The 18,211-nt window shown below is 40.3% G+C and overlaps 1 protein-coding gene across 4 annotated transcripts in view; it reads right to left on the bottom strand.

The window, feature by feature from the left end:
- The window catches only part of ADAMTS9 (ADAM metallopeptidase with thrombospondin type 1 motif 9), a 197,033-nt gene that overhangs the window by 151,163 nt on the left and 27,659 nt on the right, over window positions 1-18,211 (bottom strand). For all 4 annotated transcript variants that reach the window (XM_072598761.1, XM_072598760.1, XM_072598762.1 and 1 more), the window contains 5 exons: window positions 5,114-5,397; window positions 3,056-3,139; window positions 2,838-2,953; window positions 2,319-2,359; window positions 2,078-2,183 (listed from right to left, as the gene is read on the bottom strand). In XM_072598761.1, the coding sequence (XP_072454862.1) occupies window positions 2,078-2,183; window positions 2,319-2,359; window positions 2,838-2,953; window positions 3,056-3,139; window positions 5,114-5,397 (631 nt within the window). The remainder of the gene's footprint in view (window positions 1-2,077; window positions 2,184-2,318; window positions 2,360-2,837; window positions 2,954-3,055; window positions 3,140-5,113; window positions 5,398-18,211) is intronic.

Here is an 18,211-nt window from a genome sequence, read left to right as displayed (position 1 = left end):
GAAGTTTTTACTCCTTCCATAGTAAAGGAATAATTTGAATTCCACTAATGACAGTGATTTGAGCTAAATCTAGTTGCCAATTCAAAATAAATTGAAGAAAAAAAACCACATTAATCCCTTTTGGGAACCAGGCAAATTGGTCCCATTTCTGTCCATTAAACAAGCCCTGGACTGACCTGACTGAAAAGTCCTCCCTCAGAGAGCCTACCTATCCATCAAGGCTTATCTCCAATCTAGACTCCTACAGAAAGCACTACTAAAGACATGCTCCTTGAGTTGATGTTTCGATGGACCCAACTCACCCATATTCCCCTCACCACCATGATACCTTACTGTATACTTCCATCCCTCATGTGTTTATACCACCTGGCATGGTCATATCTGCCCTCCATTTTTTTTTCTCTTCAAAGGATCAAATGAGATAATATACGTAAAATACTCAGCGCAACTCCTGGCACAGGGTAAGAGCTTAATAAATGCTGGTTCCCTAACCTCTATTCAAAGTCTCCTAGAAGACTGGATCAATGTCTTGTACATATGGGTATTACCCACAGTGTACTACAAATAGGAAGCACTTAATAAGGGTCTTTCAGATTTGATGAGTAAATACACACACACACACACACACACACACACACACACATACACACACACACTTAATCCTTTCCTTGCTAAACTTCTCACACAGAATTCAAAATTATATATAACCGAAGATCAAAAATTCTCCGATGAAACCTACTGCAAATATAATTTTAAAAAGATTTTTAAAAAAATTAAAAAACACACCACACAACTAGGCCCATTATTTCATCCCTGTATTGGAAAGAAATGAGAAACAAAAAATCAGGTAAAATCACTTATAAGAAAACTTTTTAATGGATGTGTTGAGGGGACAATTAATGTTTTTGCTCTTATGAAGCACACAGTGTCTTTGGAAAATGGTACTCCTAATCCTGATCAGAGCAACAGCCATGTCTGATTTCATAGGACTGATAATGAAACAGATTTCCCTTCTCTTGGCAGAGAGGCAGTGGGCTACAAGTGCAGAATGAGGCACACCTGATTACATCTGTGTTGGTGTGCTTTCACTTTTTGCTTTTTACAAGGATTCTTGGTGATAGGGAAAGTGATAATGAAGTTGGTAAAACATTAATGAAATATTAACTTTAAAAAGAAAACTATTTAAGCCATTAAACATAAATAAATATGAATAATTTATAATGACTGATAATTGACAAAAGATGATTTCAGGATGACCATATTTGGATAATTATGAAATGGCGAGAATGATACTTTGGGAAAGTCCATAATCATTACTATGTTATCATGCTATCGATTGTTTTGCTTTTTTAAGTCACTAGTACAGCATTACTGGTATTAGGTATTTTTATTTGAATATCTGGACAGTTACGAAAGACGTCACAGGACTTATCTTTCCTATGTACAGAAAGATGCCATTTAACATGCCACATGGTAGCTCTCTAGAATATCAGCACTCCAAGGTGATAAGGATTTGGCTGAGGTAGAGGGAGGAGGAAGGTACCACTGGATAAAAAGGGGCCTCTCAGGTCTCTTTGATCTCTAAATCTATGATCCTTTAAGTTCATTTCCAGTTAAATGAGAGGAAAAGGGGGCTACTAGAGTTTACAAAAGAGTAGACCAAACCAGAGATTCAAGTGGGCTGGGACTAGGTGAGGCAGTATCCAAAGACTCATACCTACGCAGCCAGGAGTCTTGCATACCGTCTATTCTGACCCCCTCGTTTTACAAAGGATGAAACTGAGGCAAGGAAAGATGAAGCAGTTTGTCCAGTGCTACACGTTGGATCACTGAGCTAGAACCAGAAAAAGGCTGAAAGCTGTCTTGTCCAACTCCCTCATTTTACAGAGAAGGAAATTGAGGCTCAGGGACTTTAAATGGGAAAACAAAATATTCTTTCCTTATACCAGCTCCTCAATTCAGCATACTCTACAATGCCCGGTAGAATAAGCACTACATACTCTATAGATGGTTCAATTACTGTTGGGTATCAGCGAAGTGGTTACAATAAATTTAAATAGATTGAAAGAAAGCATACACATGGCCAAGTTCATGTGCTATGGTAAAAGCAGTACTTAATCCATTATCTTCACTAATTGAACAGCTTCGGTATGGATCACAGACAGTCCCCAGTTCAGCAAGACCTAGAAAAGCAATGAGATTTTTGTTGTAAATCTTCACATGACAGATGACTTAAAACACTTTCCCCCTCACACCCACCTTCCAAAAATACATGGAAAAAGCTTTCAGATATCAAGGGATAACAGCATTAGACTCACCTAAAGTATCACATTTGTCATGAGCTCTGCAAATATCCTGTCTGAAAACAAAAGAGACTTGGTGCTTTAATAATGGAGAAAAACCAATTATAGTACAAGCTTTCAAAAAGGTCTTTGAGGCAACCACATATCATTTTTTTAAAGTAGGGAAGGTGTTAAGGAAATTCAACAAGAAAGTTTGCAAAAACAATTAACACTCCACTCATCTGGGACTGAAAGGGACAACAGATCATTCATCGCCTTAGCCAGGGTTGCCTCAAGTTTCAGAAGGATGACTATCTTATTTTTAAATCTTTGCAAGGAAGGACATTTCGTAATCCTCTGGAGTGTCTGATTTTAGTGCTGAAGTATCTTGACCCCTAGAGCTTATGAAAATTGCTTTCTTTTTTCTTCCATTGTCCAGTTTCAGAGGTCACTGTTTCCCTCTGGAGACATTTGCTGTGGTCTCAGACTCTGTCCCCATACTCCCTACACCTGGATGAAAAGCTAGCAAGTTTTAAATTAAAGACATTGACGTACCTTGTCACAAGGACAGCTGTGTCATGCTCGATTCCACCAGGATAGTTTTTCGAATGCTGCCATTGGCAAAAGTTTTTTAATGTTGTTTGGGCATTAAAAGATATGGCGGGCCCTTCCTGATCACAGAAATATATGAGAATTCCACATCAGTTGGTTGTAACAACATTCACTGTAACCACACCATTTCGAATGCAGATGGGAAAAAAATACTTTATTACCTGTTCATTATGAATCACGACTAAGTTCACAATAACAATATTAATTAAATTTCCAATACTTGGGTCTTTATAGATAGAGGCTACCTGTAACCAAGATAAATTGTTAAAGTTACTTCTGACCTTTTAGCAACCAATGAATAAATTCATCTTTTATCTTATCCAATAACATTTACCCTCTATGTCCTAGCCATTGGAATACAAAGACAAAATAACAGAATTTAAGTTCTCCTGGACAGATACAAGACAAACACCAACGAGACTGCACATGATAAGTGTGCGGAGACAGGATAAGAAGCAGAATTTTTCAATTTTTTGGCTTCATCTCATCATAAAAATAGCTTAGAACAAAATGAATTGCAAATAACGCAGCAAGTCCAAACCCCAGGGAGTTTCTACCCACACATAATATTTCTCTAGGAAATCAAAGAATTGACTTAGCATTTTAAATTAAGCATTTTCCCCCTCAATTAAAAACTCTACATTTTTGCTTTAACTAGAAAATTATTTTTAAAAATGTAACCATTTCCAAAGACCAGAAAGGTCAAAAAAGGGGATTATATGAAAACTCTCTAATAGGAGGAACCTTAAGCCTCAGGGTTTCATTCTTCCCAGTTGTGTGAGATAATGTATTTAAAGCATTTTATAAACCCTAAAGCATCATATACACGCTAGTCCCACGATAGCTGCTCCTGCCGCTCTTGACCTCTACGCTCATGGCCAGTCCCAAGTCCTCACTGCCTACCTCCTGAACTCTGGATTTGAAGCTATAGAACACCATGTAGCACCGTCCTCCAAGAGAAGATTCTATGGGTTGTATCTCTAGCCCATGCCACTCTATTAGAATCAAAGGATGGGCAGCTCCCAACTGAAGGAGACACATTCCAAAATGTTCATTTGGAAGTCAGCAGTTTGGAATGTGCAACTTACTTTCCTTTAGTGGTTATATATAAATTATATTGAGGTTTGAAGAGAGTTCACTCAAGTCTGGTTAATCTATAATGTATTAAGGATAGCATTCTAGCAACTATCACATTCATGGATACTTTCACGGTAAAATGCTTTCGGAATTCCAATTTGGAACACCAAAAACACTTTCCTGAGTTGGGGCAAGGAGATGTTTCCTAGGTGCCAGATACCGGGAATATGTTGCATGCTGTGGGTCAGGGAGTCTAGCAGGGGAAGGCGTAGGGATAGACAGAAGGGCTTCATATAGAGATAAGGGCTACATGCAGGAGATTAAGGAGAGGGACTTAGGTGGTCAGATTCTAGGGTGAGGGCATGGAAGGACTTCAGTGAGGGCTCTAACATGGGGAAGGGGGAGTATTGGGTGAGGAACTCAGATGTTTAGGTTCTAGGACAAAGAGCCAGGAAGGAAAGAGGGTACAAATGAGGAGTGAGAAAAGGAGTTCTCTTCAGTGAAGAGGACACTGGAGGAATGAGACCTTACAGGAACTAGTGTGGTGTAATGGTGTAACAGAAAAAGTACTAGGTTTGGACATGGATGAAGTAGGTTCAAATCCTGGTCATTTTGGGCAAATAATTTGACATCTCTGGGCCTCAGTTTCCTACTATGTAAAGTGAAGCAATTGGACTAGATGACTTCTAAGGTCTCTTAGAACATGAGTGGGTAACAATAAGGGTTCCAGATTTCCCCTTCTCTTCTCTTTTCTCCACCCTCCTCAGAATCTCACCATTGCAGAACCCTACCAGATGATTCCTGGTGCTGCAGTGAGAAGGAGGGATGGAACTGTCTCGTGGAGAGGGGAAAGAGGGCAGCAAGAGATGAGGGGGGGTGGTCAGCAGGATGGAGGACGGAGAGAAAAGAAGCCCAGCAGAAGTAAATGAGAAAGGAGAGCTCCATCAGTCCTATTTGGTTGGCTGCCATTTATATCTGAGACTGAAACTGCTGGTAATTCTTGCTCAACGGATAGTGTCAAGTTTCCTCCAGTTACTTTCCTGACTAGGTTAAGCTATGGACATGCCTGCTGAACACTGCTCCAAACCTTCTCCCCAAAGGTCACCTTGGATGACTTGAATTTCCTCATTCCCCATACTTACTATAGACATTAAGGTTAAAATGTAGTGTTGCAGATTTGCTCCGTGATAGGCAACCATTCTACTATCTGCAACCACCATTACTTCCACAAACCGAGGATATGATAAAAAACGTTTCGTCCTCCTGTGACTCCTTCTCCCGCTCATGCTCTCTGTCTTGTTATGATGGGCAGAAAATGGTTTTGCTGCCAAGCTGCTTTTTAATATCTCCACATCATCTGACAGCATGCCCCTGTCTTGCCATTTTCTCGTTCGGGTTTCCTTCCTTCGGCTGCCATGTTTATGGTCTGCAAAAAAAGAGATGCTATAGATAATGGTTCAGCCTAGATCCTTTTTCTATGAAGGACTACACTGGGTACTTCTAAAAATGCTATGGCTCATCTCTTATTTCCCCTCTTATGGTAAGAACAGGTACGGGTGCTCCATACACCAGACTAATGAGGTCACTGAAGAGCCCAGGGTAGGGCCATTGGGACCCTGCTCCAGGGTGTGAAATTTAGAAGGCACTGGCAGCATTTGCCATCCATCTTTCAGAAGCATCAGCAAAAAAAAATAAAACCCAAAACACTGAATTTAACACTTTGTTAGCAAAAACAATTAGTTAAAAAAGGAAGGTCCTCCCCTTTCCTCTACACTCCACCTTTATGGCAACCTCTTCTGTACCATGCTGCCTCAGAGCCTTGCAAGTGAAAGGTGCTTCATAATACTTGTCAGAAAAAGGGATGGACATTTATTAAGGGCTTACTATATACCAGAAGCATTTTAAAATTATTTTCTCCTTTGATTCTCATAACAATTCCATGAGTTAGGTGCTCTTATCGCCATTTTGCAGGAAAGGCAATTGAGGCAGGTAAATAATTGATAAATAATTAAAAATAGAGGCAAGTAAAGTTAAATAACTTGTTGAGGTCACACAGTGATCTAGCAAGTGTCTGGGGGTGAGGCAATAGCCACCAGTCCAAAGACTTCCCAAACAGAACTCTTCATCATGGCAGTGATTTTTCTTGAAGAAACTCAATCCTAATAAATACAAATGAATACTGGTATTTCAAATTAAAATTCTGGAGGGATTTCTTCCATGAAAGTATCCTTCTATATAATAATTAGTTACTACAATACTACCCTTAATATATTATAAATTAATAAGACATGAGCTATCTTCAAACCAAAATATAATTTATAACATGATTACTAAAAGCAAATGAGCTCCAAATTCCAAACTGTTGACTTCCAAACAAACATTTTGGAATCTGGATTACCTAATTAACTGGGAACTTTTAATTAGGTGCACAGAGCAGCTTACATGAATGCTCACTTAAGTTATTAAAGAATCAAGCTTGAGCTTGAGGGATAAATCGAGTATGAATCTTTTCAGCTAGAAGGTTGACTGGGTCGGATGCTTTCTCCTCTCATTGTTCTCCAGTAGAGAAAGAGTGAAGGTCAGTCAGTAACTGGGCCACTGAGGCCTGAAGAATAATGAGCAGAACATGGCAGATGCTCTGCTCGTGATAGCCAATTAGGTACAATGTAAAGAGGCCTAAATAAGATGATCAGAAGCAGGCTAATGAACAATACAAAGGAGCTACAGAAAACTGAAAACAATATCTACTGTTGTAAGAGCAGGACTATGGAGACTGGATGACTCAGGATTCGCTTAATCAGATTATTACAGTTAGTACTTCGGCAAGTATCAGTAAACTCATAGAATACATGGAACGGTACCATGGAGAGACAGTACCAGATCAGCTCTATTTATCTAGAACTCTCCCAGGCCTGGAATCAGGAACACTCATCTTCCTGAGTTCAACTCTGACCTGTGTGGCCCTAGGTAAATCACTTCACCTCATTGGCCTCAGTTTCCTCATCTGTAAAATGAGTTGGAGAAGAAAATGGCAAACCACTCCCAAATCTTTGCCAAGAAAACCCCAAATGGGGTCACAAAGAGTCTGAAATGACTGAACAACAACTAAAACCTCAAATCATCTCTATTTATCCAGAACTCTCCTTCCAGGCCTAGCATTGTCCTTTCTATCTACTTTGTATATATCTTGTATGTGCCTCGATATTTATATATTGTACTCCCTCATTGGAATGTAAACTTCTTGAAGGCAGGGTCTATGTTTTACTCTTTGTATCCCCTGGTACAGAGTAAGCACTTAATGAATACCTGTTCTTTGACAGACTTGCCTTTAAATTGACAATGCCCAGGGTCATGGGCTGGATGAGATGACCCTAGAGGTCCCTTCCAACTCTATGACTCTGGATTTCATTTGGAAGGAAATCTATTGAGATGTGAGGTTTTTAACATTTTTTATGTAATGGACCTCAGAAATCTGATGAAGCTAAGGACCCCTTCTCTGAATCATGTGTTAGATGCATAAAATAATTTACACAAAATTACAAAGGAAAATTGAAATAGTTATCCAAACACTAAAAAGAAAAAAAAAAGCTTACGGATCCCAGGTTATGAACCTCTCTCTAAAGTGTTCAGGACACTGAACATGTGTAAGCCTTTTGGATTGCTAAGAACAAATGTAATTACATACCTATGAGAGAGAGGGGTCGTTGACCCTAGGAAAACTGGATTAATAAGCATGCTGATGTAAAATGAGGCCCATGTATTTGAGTAATAAAATTGAAGAAATGAAAGGAAGAATCATAAAAAGACGCTCCAGTCATCAGCACGCAATAAAGCATGTCACCACACATTACCAAAAAGTCATTTCATTCACGAGTAATCTGGGTAACAAAGACATTTTCTCTTGTGTCTTATGAGGTATGAAAAAGCAGAAATCACGTTAGGTCTCTAATAAAACCTGAAGCAATATTCTCTCATACAGCAGGCTTCAGTATTTCTTAGTTTGCTTTTCTTTTGATGAATCAAAAGTATATTCATCCACTCTGTGCCCCAGCTGATTACAGTAAACTACTAACACTTTAATTCAATTCAACAAACATTTGTTTATAAAGCATTTGGCTATGTAGCACCTTCGAAGGTTATAAGACAAAAACAAAAACTGGCCCCTGCCTTCAAGAAGCTTATATTCTTAGCTAATACACACACACACACACACACACACACACACATATACACACACAGGTACATAAAGAGAATTACTGGAGATAAGTGAAAACTTGCCAGTGTTTAGTATGTCTACAAAATCCACTTGCCAGTAAAATGATAAGGACACAGAGTAACAAGAATGTTTAAAAGGCTAAAGGTTAAAGGGTCACGTTCTAGTAAAATGAAAACTACATCCCTGTAATTGTCGTGGAATGATGGGCTCTCGGGGCACAGTATGATGGCTCCTAGGCTCCTGCATATATCAATCTGTCCCATAGTGTTGCTAGAATGGATTTCACAAGGAAACCTTACTCTCATGTGAAGATGAAATGAAGCTCTCCATCGTACTTGCTACTTAGTATTCAAAGTGGAGAGGAGAGCTGGGCAGACGTACCCGAGGAGCAGTGACCTAATGTGGGGCAGAGACGGGGACAGAGAAAGAGGGGACTTCTTCCAGGGGGAAAGTGTGCGCTTATAGCAGCGTGACTCTACTCCACTAATCAATCAATTAACCAAGAAGTATGTATGAATCATCTACTATGTTCCATGTACAGTTAGGCGCAAGTCATGTCATCATTTCTCTGACAGCATGGTCTTCTTCAGCAACAAGGGACGAACACACATACATACTCATTACCTCCTTCATTTATCCTAGTGGTAGGACCTTTGTAAATTTTCTTACCTTCTCTGAACCTCTGCTTTCTAACCTGTAAAATGGGTACAACTTGCCTCAGAGGGGTCTCATAAGGCTCAAATGAAACATTGTATGTCAAAGGATGCCTTGTAGACTTTAAAAATGCTACATAAATTCAAGTTATTACCACCCTGTTTAAGAAGAGGAAGATGCCTGCTGGAGACATGCTACCAAAATCTAAAGGAGAGAAGTTTTGGGGGGTATTTTTTGGCATCCAAGCCCTGGCACAGCATTTGGCAAACAGGAGGCCCTCAATAAATGATCGCTAATTGATTAATGAGTAGGGAGACTTCCACGCACCCAGCTATGCTCCTGAAATCATGACGTCAGAGCTCTGGGATTGGAAGAAACTTTCAAGAACACTTGATATTCAACCCACTCTTTTCATCAGTAAGGAAACTAATATTCAGAGACATTTACTGACTTGCAGGTGGGCAGCTAGGTGAAGCAGTAGTTAGAGCACCAGGTCTGAAAGTCAGCAAGAGTCATGATCATGAGTTCAAATCCAGCTTCAGACACTTACTAGCTGTGTGAGCCTGGCAAGTCACTTAACCCTGTTTGCCTCAGTTTCTCCATCTTTAAAATGAACTAGAGAAGGAAATGGCAATTCACTTCAGTATCTTTGCCAAGAATACCCCACATAGAGTCACATGGAGTCAGATGTGACTGAAAAATGACTGAACAGAAGTGGAAAATTCATATAGGTCAGAAGGAGCAGAAGTGAGATCTGAACCCAGGTCTTTCTGTCTCAAATCCAGTTCTCTTTCCACAGTACTATCTCAGATTAGATACAAAGGTAGGGAACATGTGGCTTTCTAGGTCTTTGGGTGCAGCCTTTTGACTGAGTTCAAGTTTTATGGAACAAATTCTTTTACTAAGGGGATTTTTTCTGTGAAATTTGGATTCGGTCAAAGGACCATACCTGAGGACCTAGAGGGCCACGTGTGGCCTTAACGCTGCAGGTTCCTCATCCCTGAATTAGAACATACCAGCCTTAGACCCATGGTAACCTTAAGACTTCTGCATTCTTAAATATGTTCACTACAGGAAAACTAACAAAGAAAGCCCAAACAATGGAGTCAGGAAGGCCTGGAGTTGAATCCAGGTCTTGAGTTACTGATCAGGAAAAAAAAATCCCAACACAAGTCTTTGATTCATGATGGGCATCAGGAGGAAAACTCTAGATAGTTAGAAAACAGAACCAGGTTAAGAGATAAATTTATTCCTTGACTGATTGGTGGCACAGCAGAGCTCTGGGACTTGAGTCACAAGGGTCAGAGTTCAAAACTAGTTTCAGACACTTACTAGGTGTGTGACCTTGAGCAAGTCCCTTGACCTGTTTTTTCTCAGCTTCCTCAAATGTAAAAATCGGGATAATAATAACACCTGCCTCTCAGAATTATTTTGAGGCTCAAATAAGATAATTATAAAGTGTCTGGTAAAAGTAGGCCCCATATAAAAACTAGCTGTTATCTTGTTATTATTACTGTTAGCAGTAAAAGTAGCAGAAGTAGTCGTATCATTCTATTTTAAACTTATATAAATACACAAGCAAGTTCGAGAATGTCCTGACAGTCTCAGACGTTCCAAGTCACTGACTATTTTTCCATTTCAGGGTAAGGAGGCTTCTAATTTTTTTTATTGCAAAGACTTTTACCTGGGACATGGTTCTTCTAACATAATGGCTGCATCACTGGGAAGATGAAGGCAATAGCACCACCCAAATAGAAGTTACTCTTGAATCACAGAATGTCAGTGCTAGGAGCAACTTTTATCTCTAGGAGCACCAGGCACATTATTTGATAAGAAAATATATTTGATAATAAATATTTTCTTTCTCCTATGTCAATGTACTTTAAATATAAGGGGCAGCTAGGTGGTGCAGTGGATAGAGCACCAGTGCAGGAGTCAGGAGGACCTGAGTTCAAATCTCACCTCAGACACTCGACACTCACTAGCTGTGTGACCTTGGGCAAGTCACTTAATCCCAATTGCCTCATCCTGGGCCATTCCCAGTCATTCTGATGAATATCTGGTCACTGGATTCAGATGGCTGTGGAGGAAAAGTGAGGCTGGTGACCTGCACAACCCTCCCTCACTCAAAACAAAGTCAAGTGCAAGTCATGTCATTATTTCTCTGATGACATGGTCTTCTTCAGCAACGAAGGACACACACATACACTTGAAATATAAATAATCACAAGTTGATATTACAATTTTACATTGCAATAACCATTTTCATCATACTATCGCTATTTTCTCTGCCTGGAAGATAAAAAATGCAGTGCATCAATGAACACATCTTAGTTCTTCAAGATATTCTTAAATTCAAGCTTTTCTTGTGGAGGAAGTATGCTCTAATTCCCTCATTTTACAGATTAGGAAACTGAGGCTATGGGAAAGGAAATGACTTGCTGAGGGTCACTCAGGAGCCAGCAGAGCAGAAATTAATATTTGTTTCTCCTGATTTCCAGTCCAATATATAATCTGGTAAACTTACATTTAATTTAAATTTCTGTGACTGCCCTAAAAAAGAATTTTCTACTTTATATTAACTTTTTCTTTAGGATACATCATCTATGCTACTAAATAAAGCAAATGACACTTCAAACGTTACCTTGATTCACTTTCCTTTCCTACCTCTATGCATTTTCATTGGCTATCCCCATGCCCCTTCCTTCCCTCTGCCTCTAAGAAGCCCCTACTCTCCCTTCAAGACTTGGCTGCATTGCAACCTCTTGAAAGTAGACTTTCTTGACCTGCCCTATCATTCACTACTGTTTCCTCACCACCATCCCCAAATTAACTTGTATTTGCCCGTGTGCTTGTTGTTTCCCCCCAATAAAATGTAAGCCCCATGAGCTTACAGCAGAGACTGTTTCCATTTTCTGTTAATGTCACCAGTGCCTTTCAGAAAATAGATGATGAACGAATAAATGCTTGTTAAATTGAATTGAATTTCTGATAACCAAAACAAGAATGATGTACACACACACACACACACACACACACACACACACACAACACACATACATATATACAGCGTTGCTTCCCAGTCAAGATCCCTAAGGAGTCAGTCTTTCTTAATTTGTTTGTTTTAAGTTAACCCAGTTTTGGAGAACAACCCCTATGGACAATTGGACTGACTGACTGACTGACTGACCCTCTCTCTCTCTCTCTCTCTCCCCACACACACACATTAGCCATATTACTCTATAGATGCTTTTCTGATTTTTTGATAATAATCACCTTAGCTAAGGAGGTATGAATGCTCCCATTAATAGCTGAGAAGTTAATTATTGTAAACCTTCCAAAGACTGATCACAATTTAACTGAGTTCCCTTAAGGCAGGGCAGTAAAAATGCCTTGTGACCTAAGAGCCAGGAAATCTTAGTTATTGTCAATTACAGGCCCTCTACTAGGCAAAGTGATGAATAGTATGTCAGAAAAACACATCAGCTTTAGAGAATTTGTTTTCAAAGGAGAGTCAGAGTTGAGAAGTCAACTTCAGAGAGTCAGAGAAAAGTTCAAATTGTGCCAGAAGAAGGAAGCAACCAATAGAAATACAACATCCCTCTCCCCAACCTATGCCCCAAGTTGTCAAATATCTCTTTCTGGAAGATCCTTGAGAAAAGGGTATTTGGGGAGGCCCACTCCACTTCAGGGGAGCTTTCCTGACTTAAAGTCTAAATTTGCCTTTGGGGCAGCTAGCTCTTGCCCTCTCCATATCCTACCCCTTTCAGGTGATGGCCCTTCAGACACTTGAAGACAACTGGGCCCTCCCTATATCTCCTCGTCTCCAGGCTAAATATACCTAGTCCCTTCAAGTGGTCCTTATATGGCATGAACTTGAGGCTGGGCACTGTGACTTATCAGTGCTGTTCCTAAAACATGGTACCCAAAAAGGAATGAAAGACTATGGATCAAATTTGGAACTTACGGAAGTGATTGGTGAAAACTGAAAACAAATAAATAAATAAATTTGGAAAAAATAAAAGAAAGGCTATGGATCTATGGATCTGTTTCTGATCAGAGATGAGGATGGTAAGACTTTCTTAAAACAGGTTAGGATTCCACAGGCTTTGTTGGCTGTCATGTTAAGCTGCGGATTCATAGTGAGCTTGTAGTCCACTAAACCCTCCAGATGTCTTTCAAATTTCTATCTAGAGAAGCCCCCATCTATCTTGTATTAGAGGCATCTATGTGGCACAGTTGATAGAGCTCTGGACTTGGGGTTAGGAAGACCTGAGTACAAATCTAGCATCTGACTTATATTTGTATAATTATATAGCATTATGTATTATGCTATGTATAATGATTTACATTATATTAATAATTTGTGTTTATACAGCTGTTTTATATTTATATTACCTAAATATATTATATATTATACTGCATAATACATATTATACTGCATAATATATATAAGTATATTATATAAATAGATCTATACTTATACATTTGTCCTGGGGAAGTCACTTAACCTTTGTCTGCCTCAGTTTCCACCTCTGTAAAGTGGAGATAATAATAGCACCTACCTCCCAGAGTTGTTTTGAGATAAAGTAAGGAATTGTAAAATGCTTTGCTTGGTGCCTGGCACATAACAGGTGCTTAATAAATGCTCGTTTTCTTCCTTCCTTCCTATTGATTTTTTTTTTTTACCTCGAATAAGACTTTACATTTTGCCCTATTGAATTTCACTACATTTGATTGAATGTTCAAGACTGTCAAAGTGTTTCTGAATTCTCATTCTCACTGTGTTATCTATCCCTCCCAGCTCTGTGCCATGTGCAAATTGTATAAGTACACCATTTGGGCATATGAGATCTTTCCCTTTTACTCAAAAAGGTGAAAAGAGCAGCTAAGAGTATCCCACTGAACCCCAAAGTAGAGAGAAATGAGAAAGTTTTCCCATGATACTAACTCCCCCTACATACCTTGAGGGCCATTTTATCTTATGGAGGAAGAACAAATAGTTTCAACTGCCTTCCATTTCAGCCTGATTCAATAAACCCTTTAAAGCACTGATGAGAGGGGATACACTGTTTCATCGAGAACACCAAAACATTAAAGTTCTATGATTTTGTCCATGTGGGAATTCCCTCCCCGGAGGCAAATTGAAAACTGCTGGTCAGCAACTTACAAACAGGGGGTTGCCTCAGTCTCCGAGAGGCTAAGTGATTTATCTGTCCATGGTCACACAGCAAGTTAGTAAAGACTGGAGGTGGGATTTGAGCCCGTGTTTTCCTAACTCCAAATCCATCACTCTAACTACTCTATTTGGTGCTGGAGAGACAGCAAGAGAAAATGAAGTTGGTCCAACTTTCAAGGAACCTTTGTTCTACTAGTTAGGACTACTCCCTTTGGACTACACCACAGACTGATCACCAGCAGATGCTTCACAATGACCCAAATGGTCATTCTTGACCCCTTGCTGTTATGAAAAGCACCAAAGGAAAAGCTCTTTGAACAGAACATGGTTTAATATTTCATGACCACTTTTCTTCTTTCCTCCTCCATTTCCAACTACTCAACACCTTAATTACCATTTAAACTTCCCCTACATGAGCAGAGGAAATCTGGCATGGCAGGTAGAGGATGGCCTTGGAGACAGGATGCTTGGGGTTCAAATTCTGCTCTTAAATACATACTAGTTTGCTGACAATGGGCAAGTCACCACCTTTCATTATATCAGACAACTCTTTGAGTTTTGATATAGGTATATAAGTAGATCCTAAGTTTCCCTCTTGTGAGTTCTTCACATTGATTAAATCACAGGTCGTAGCACAAATCACACACACACACACACGCGCACACACACACGGCATGGGCATGGTGCATGAGGCTGAAAATGCCTAAAACATTTTCAAGATTCTTAAAAGTCACAAGCTAACTAATGTACACAAATCTACCCCCACCTCCCATCCACTCAGTGGGCATGATGGGTAAATGTCAACATACAATGAAAAGACTGAGGCTCAGAGGATCTACTACAGAAAACATGTGTAGGCTACAAAATTACTTGTGTGGAACTTAGATGAAACAAACCAAGTGAAATGATAACTTTTCCTACTATTGCAACCAATCCTAAGAAACCCACTAATCGCTTCAGTTCAGAGGGCTACTTAATAACACATTTGGAAAGGGATTCAACAGTAAAACAACAAAGAGAAAGTCTACGGAGAACGTGGGAGGAGGAGAAGGACTCAGCAAACAAGAGTGAAGGAGGGACAGCCTCAAAGTCAACAATGAGTTCTTAAGGCAAGTTTGCCAGTGAATGGAAGCAGAGAAGGCTGAACTGGGGCTGTTTTCGTTGAATCAGCTCTCATGATCAGGTCTTGCAAATGCACTCAGAGATGAAATTTAAAATCCCATACGTGACAAAATGGGGATAAACCGGTAAAACCCCGATTATGTCCCAGACTTGGCCAAGAGTGTTAGAATGATCTCACTGTTTTCCAAAGAAGATGTACATGTGGGCAGCTTGATGCAGTGTGGTGTAATGGGAGTACTGGGCTGGAGACAGAAAGATGGAACTGGAATCTCAGCTCAAGCCATCTGCTCACACTAGAAACCTAGACAAGTCATTCATCTAAGTAGAGCAGTGATTTGGTGGGACTAGGAATCAGAAAGCCTGGAGCTCGGTCCTTCCTCAGACACTGACTAGTTATGCTACCCAAGCTAAATCATTTGGCCCCTGTGTGCCTCAGGTTCCTCATCCATAAGATGGAGATAATAATAGTAGCTCTGTCCCCCAGGGTTACTGTGAGGATAAAAATGAGGTCAAACTTAGAATATGTTTTGTAAACCTTAAAGTACTATAATTTAGTATGTCATATAGCTAAATATAGCCATCGTTATAAAAATTATTATTCTGTTTCTCTGAGCCCCATCTAGAAAATTGGCACAATCCTATTTGCATTACCCACTTCAGAGGGTTATGTGATAAACAGGTGAGATCAGGTATTATAAAAGCACTGAGTGAGGTAGTGTTATCTACACATATGAGTATGCATGTATGTGTACATTTAATACATTGGAAAAAACACTAGATAGAACGTCAAAGGAATTGGGTTCAAATTCCCACCTCACTTTTTACCTGAATGACTTTGGGTGAATCCTTTAACTCTCAGTGAAAGGACTCAGTCTTACCTATTAAATGAGGAAGATGGAATGGTTGCGCTCTGAGGTCCCTTCCAGGTCTCATTTACAATAGGACCAAGACATCATAAAGTTGTCATAGCTTGAATTTGGGGGCCATCATCTATGGAGAGATCTAGAACTCCGGTTTCAACGTCAGGAACATCTTTGTCTTAGAGAGACTTGCCAGGGTCACCGAAAGGTTCCATAACTTGCTGAGGTTCACACAGATGAGTAATTGCCTTTCCCCACTCCAAGATATCCTACACCCAGATGTCCCAGTGACTGTTCTCAAGCAAAAACCTAACCACATCACTCCCCTCCTCGACATACTCCAGCTGCTGCTTATTACCTCTAAGATCAAATATAAACAATGTTGCTTGACAATTACAGTGCCAATTACAGATCTGGACTCAGTCTATTTCTCCAATCTTAAAGACACATTATTCCCTTTCAGTTAGTTGGCACAGTGGATACAGCCCTGAGCACAGAGTCAGGAAGATCGGCATTCGAATCCTGCCTTAGATACTAGTCACGTAACCCTGAGCAAGGTACTTCACCTCTGTCTGCCTTAATTTCCCCAGCTATAAAGTGGGGATTATAACATCACTTACTTTGCAGGGTTGTAATGAGTTTTAAATGAGATGAACATTTGTATAGGGCTTAGCTTGGCACAATGCCTGGCACATAGTAGGTGCTTAATAAATGCTTGTTTCCTTCCTTCCCGCTCACACACTGGCCTTCTTGCTACTTCCCACACACACATCGTTCCACCTCCTGCCGGGAGTGTACTCCCTTCTCCCTGCTGCTTCCTAGGATCCCTAGTCTCCTTCAAGGCTCAGTTCATGAAGCATTTCCTCATTCCCTCCACTTCCCCACCCCTAGCTGGTGGTTTTGCCTTCCATTTACTTCACCCATCTCTATAGGTGCTCTGGTATCTTTTTTTCATAGAGTGTAAGGTCCTTGAGGGCAGGAACTCTTTCACTCTTGCCTTCGTATCTCCTGTAAAATGCTTGTTGCTTGATTGATGAGCTGAAACTGAAACTCAGTCCTATGCCACAAGGTCTCCACAAATATGACAAAATCGTACCCTCAGAAAAACGTTAAGGAAATTCAGACGTAAAAGGATGAGAAGATCCTCTCACCCCTTCACTTTCCAGAAGTGGGTTCTCTCAAAGGTTTTATGTATACATATTTTAGACTTTTTCAATGTACTGATCAATTATGCTGATTCATTTTTTGTCTTTAAAAAATAGTTTGGTATGGGAGGGCTTTCTTGAAGGGGAAGGAGGACTACTGGGGGACATCATGGTGATGCAAAAAAAAAGGCCACAACCCAAAAGACATTTATAAAAACTTATTGAAACAAAACCAAAACCCATGCTAATAGATTCCTTGGCCATTACTAGCACTTGAGCTAGAGAGTGATATAATATCATGTGAAATGTAACTGTCCAAAGTGATGGGTTCAAATCCTACCCAACCCATGAACTGCAAGCCCATGACATGAACTTGGTTGAATCTTAATTCCCTCTCTGCAAAACGGAGCTAATATTACCTGTAAATGCCTACCCCTCACAGATCTGCTGTGAGGCTCCCATGAGTTAAGCTGTGTAAATCACTTTACAAACCCTGAAGAGTCATAGAACATCAGTTATTACTATGATCCTACATTTTTAGTATTTAGGGATGTGTCTCCAGATATGGCTATAGTAATACACACAACTTTGGAACCATATATACATATAGAGAGACAGAGAGAGAAGAAACAGAGAGACAGAGGAAAAGAGAGAGGGGAGATAGGCAGAGCCAAGATGGAGGACTAGAAAGACACACTTATGCAGGGTCTCCCCCCACAGCCCATAAAATACCTGTAGGGAGGGACTCTCAACAAATTCTGGAGCAGCAGAAGTGGAGAACAACAGAGTGGAGGAGATTTCCAGCCCACGGTGACCTGAAAGGCCCATGGAAACATCGGTTGCGCTGGACGTGGAGCTGAGCACAAAGCCCAGCCTAGCCTTGGCCGAACAGCGCAACAAGACTCTGGGAGGAGGACACCTCGGGGGCGGGATCTCCAGTCGCAGTAGCGGGGCCCACAGGCGCCAAAGGTCAGTGACGGGGTTTAATCAGCAGGCCAGGAAGGGAGAAGGGCTTTCCCATAGCTCCAGCAGCAGGCAGTGACCACAGAGCCTGCACAGCAGCC

Source organism: Notamacropus eugenii, chromosome 3 (genome assembly GCF_028372415.1).
Source record: "Notamacropus eugenii isolate mMacEug1 chromosome 3, mMacEug1.pri_v2, whole genome shotgun sequence".
Taxonomy (NCBI): domain Eukaryota; kingdom Metazoa; phylum Chordata; class Mammalia; order Diprotodontia; family Macropodidae; genus Notamacropus; species Notamacropus eugenii.
Note: the sequence above shows the minus strand (reverse complement) of the source record. Positions and strands in the feature narration are given on the sequence as shown.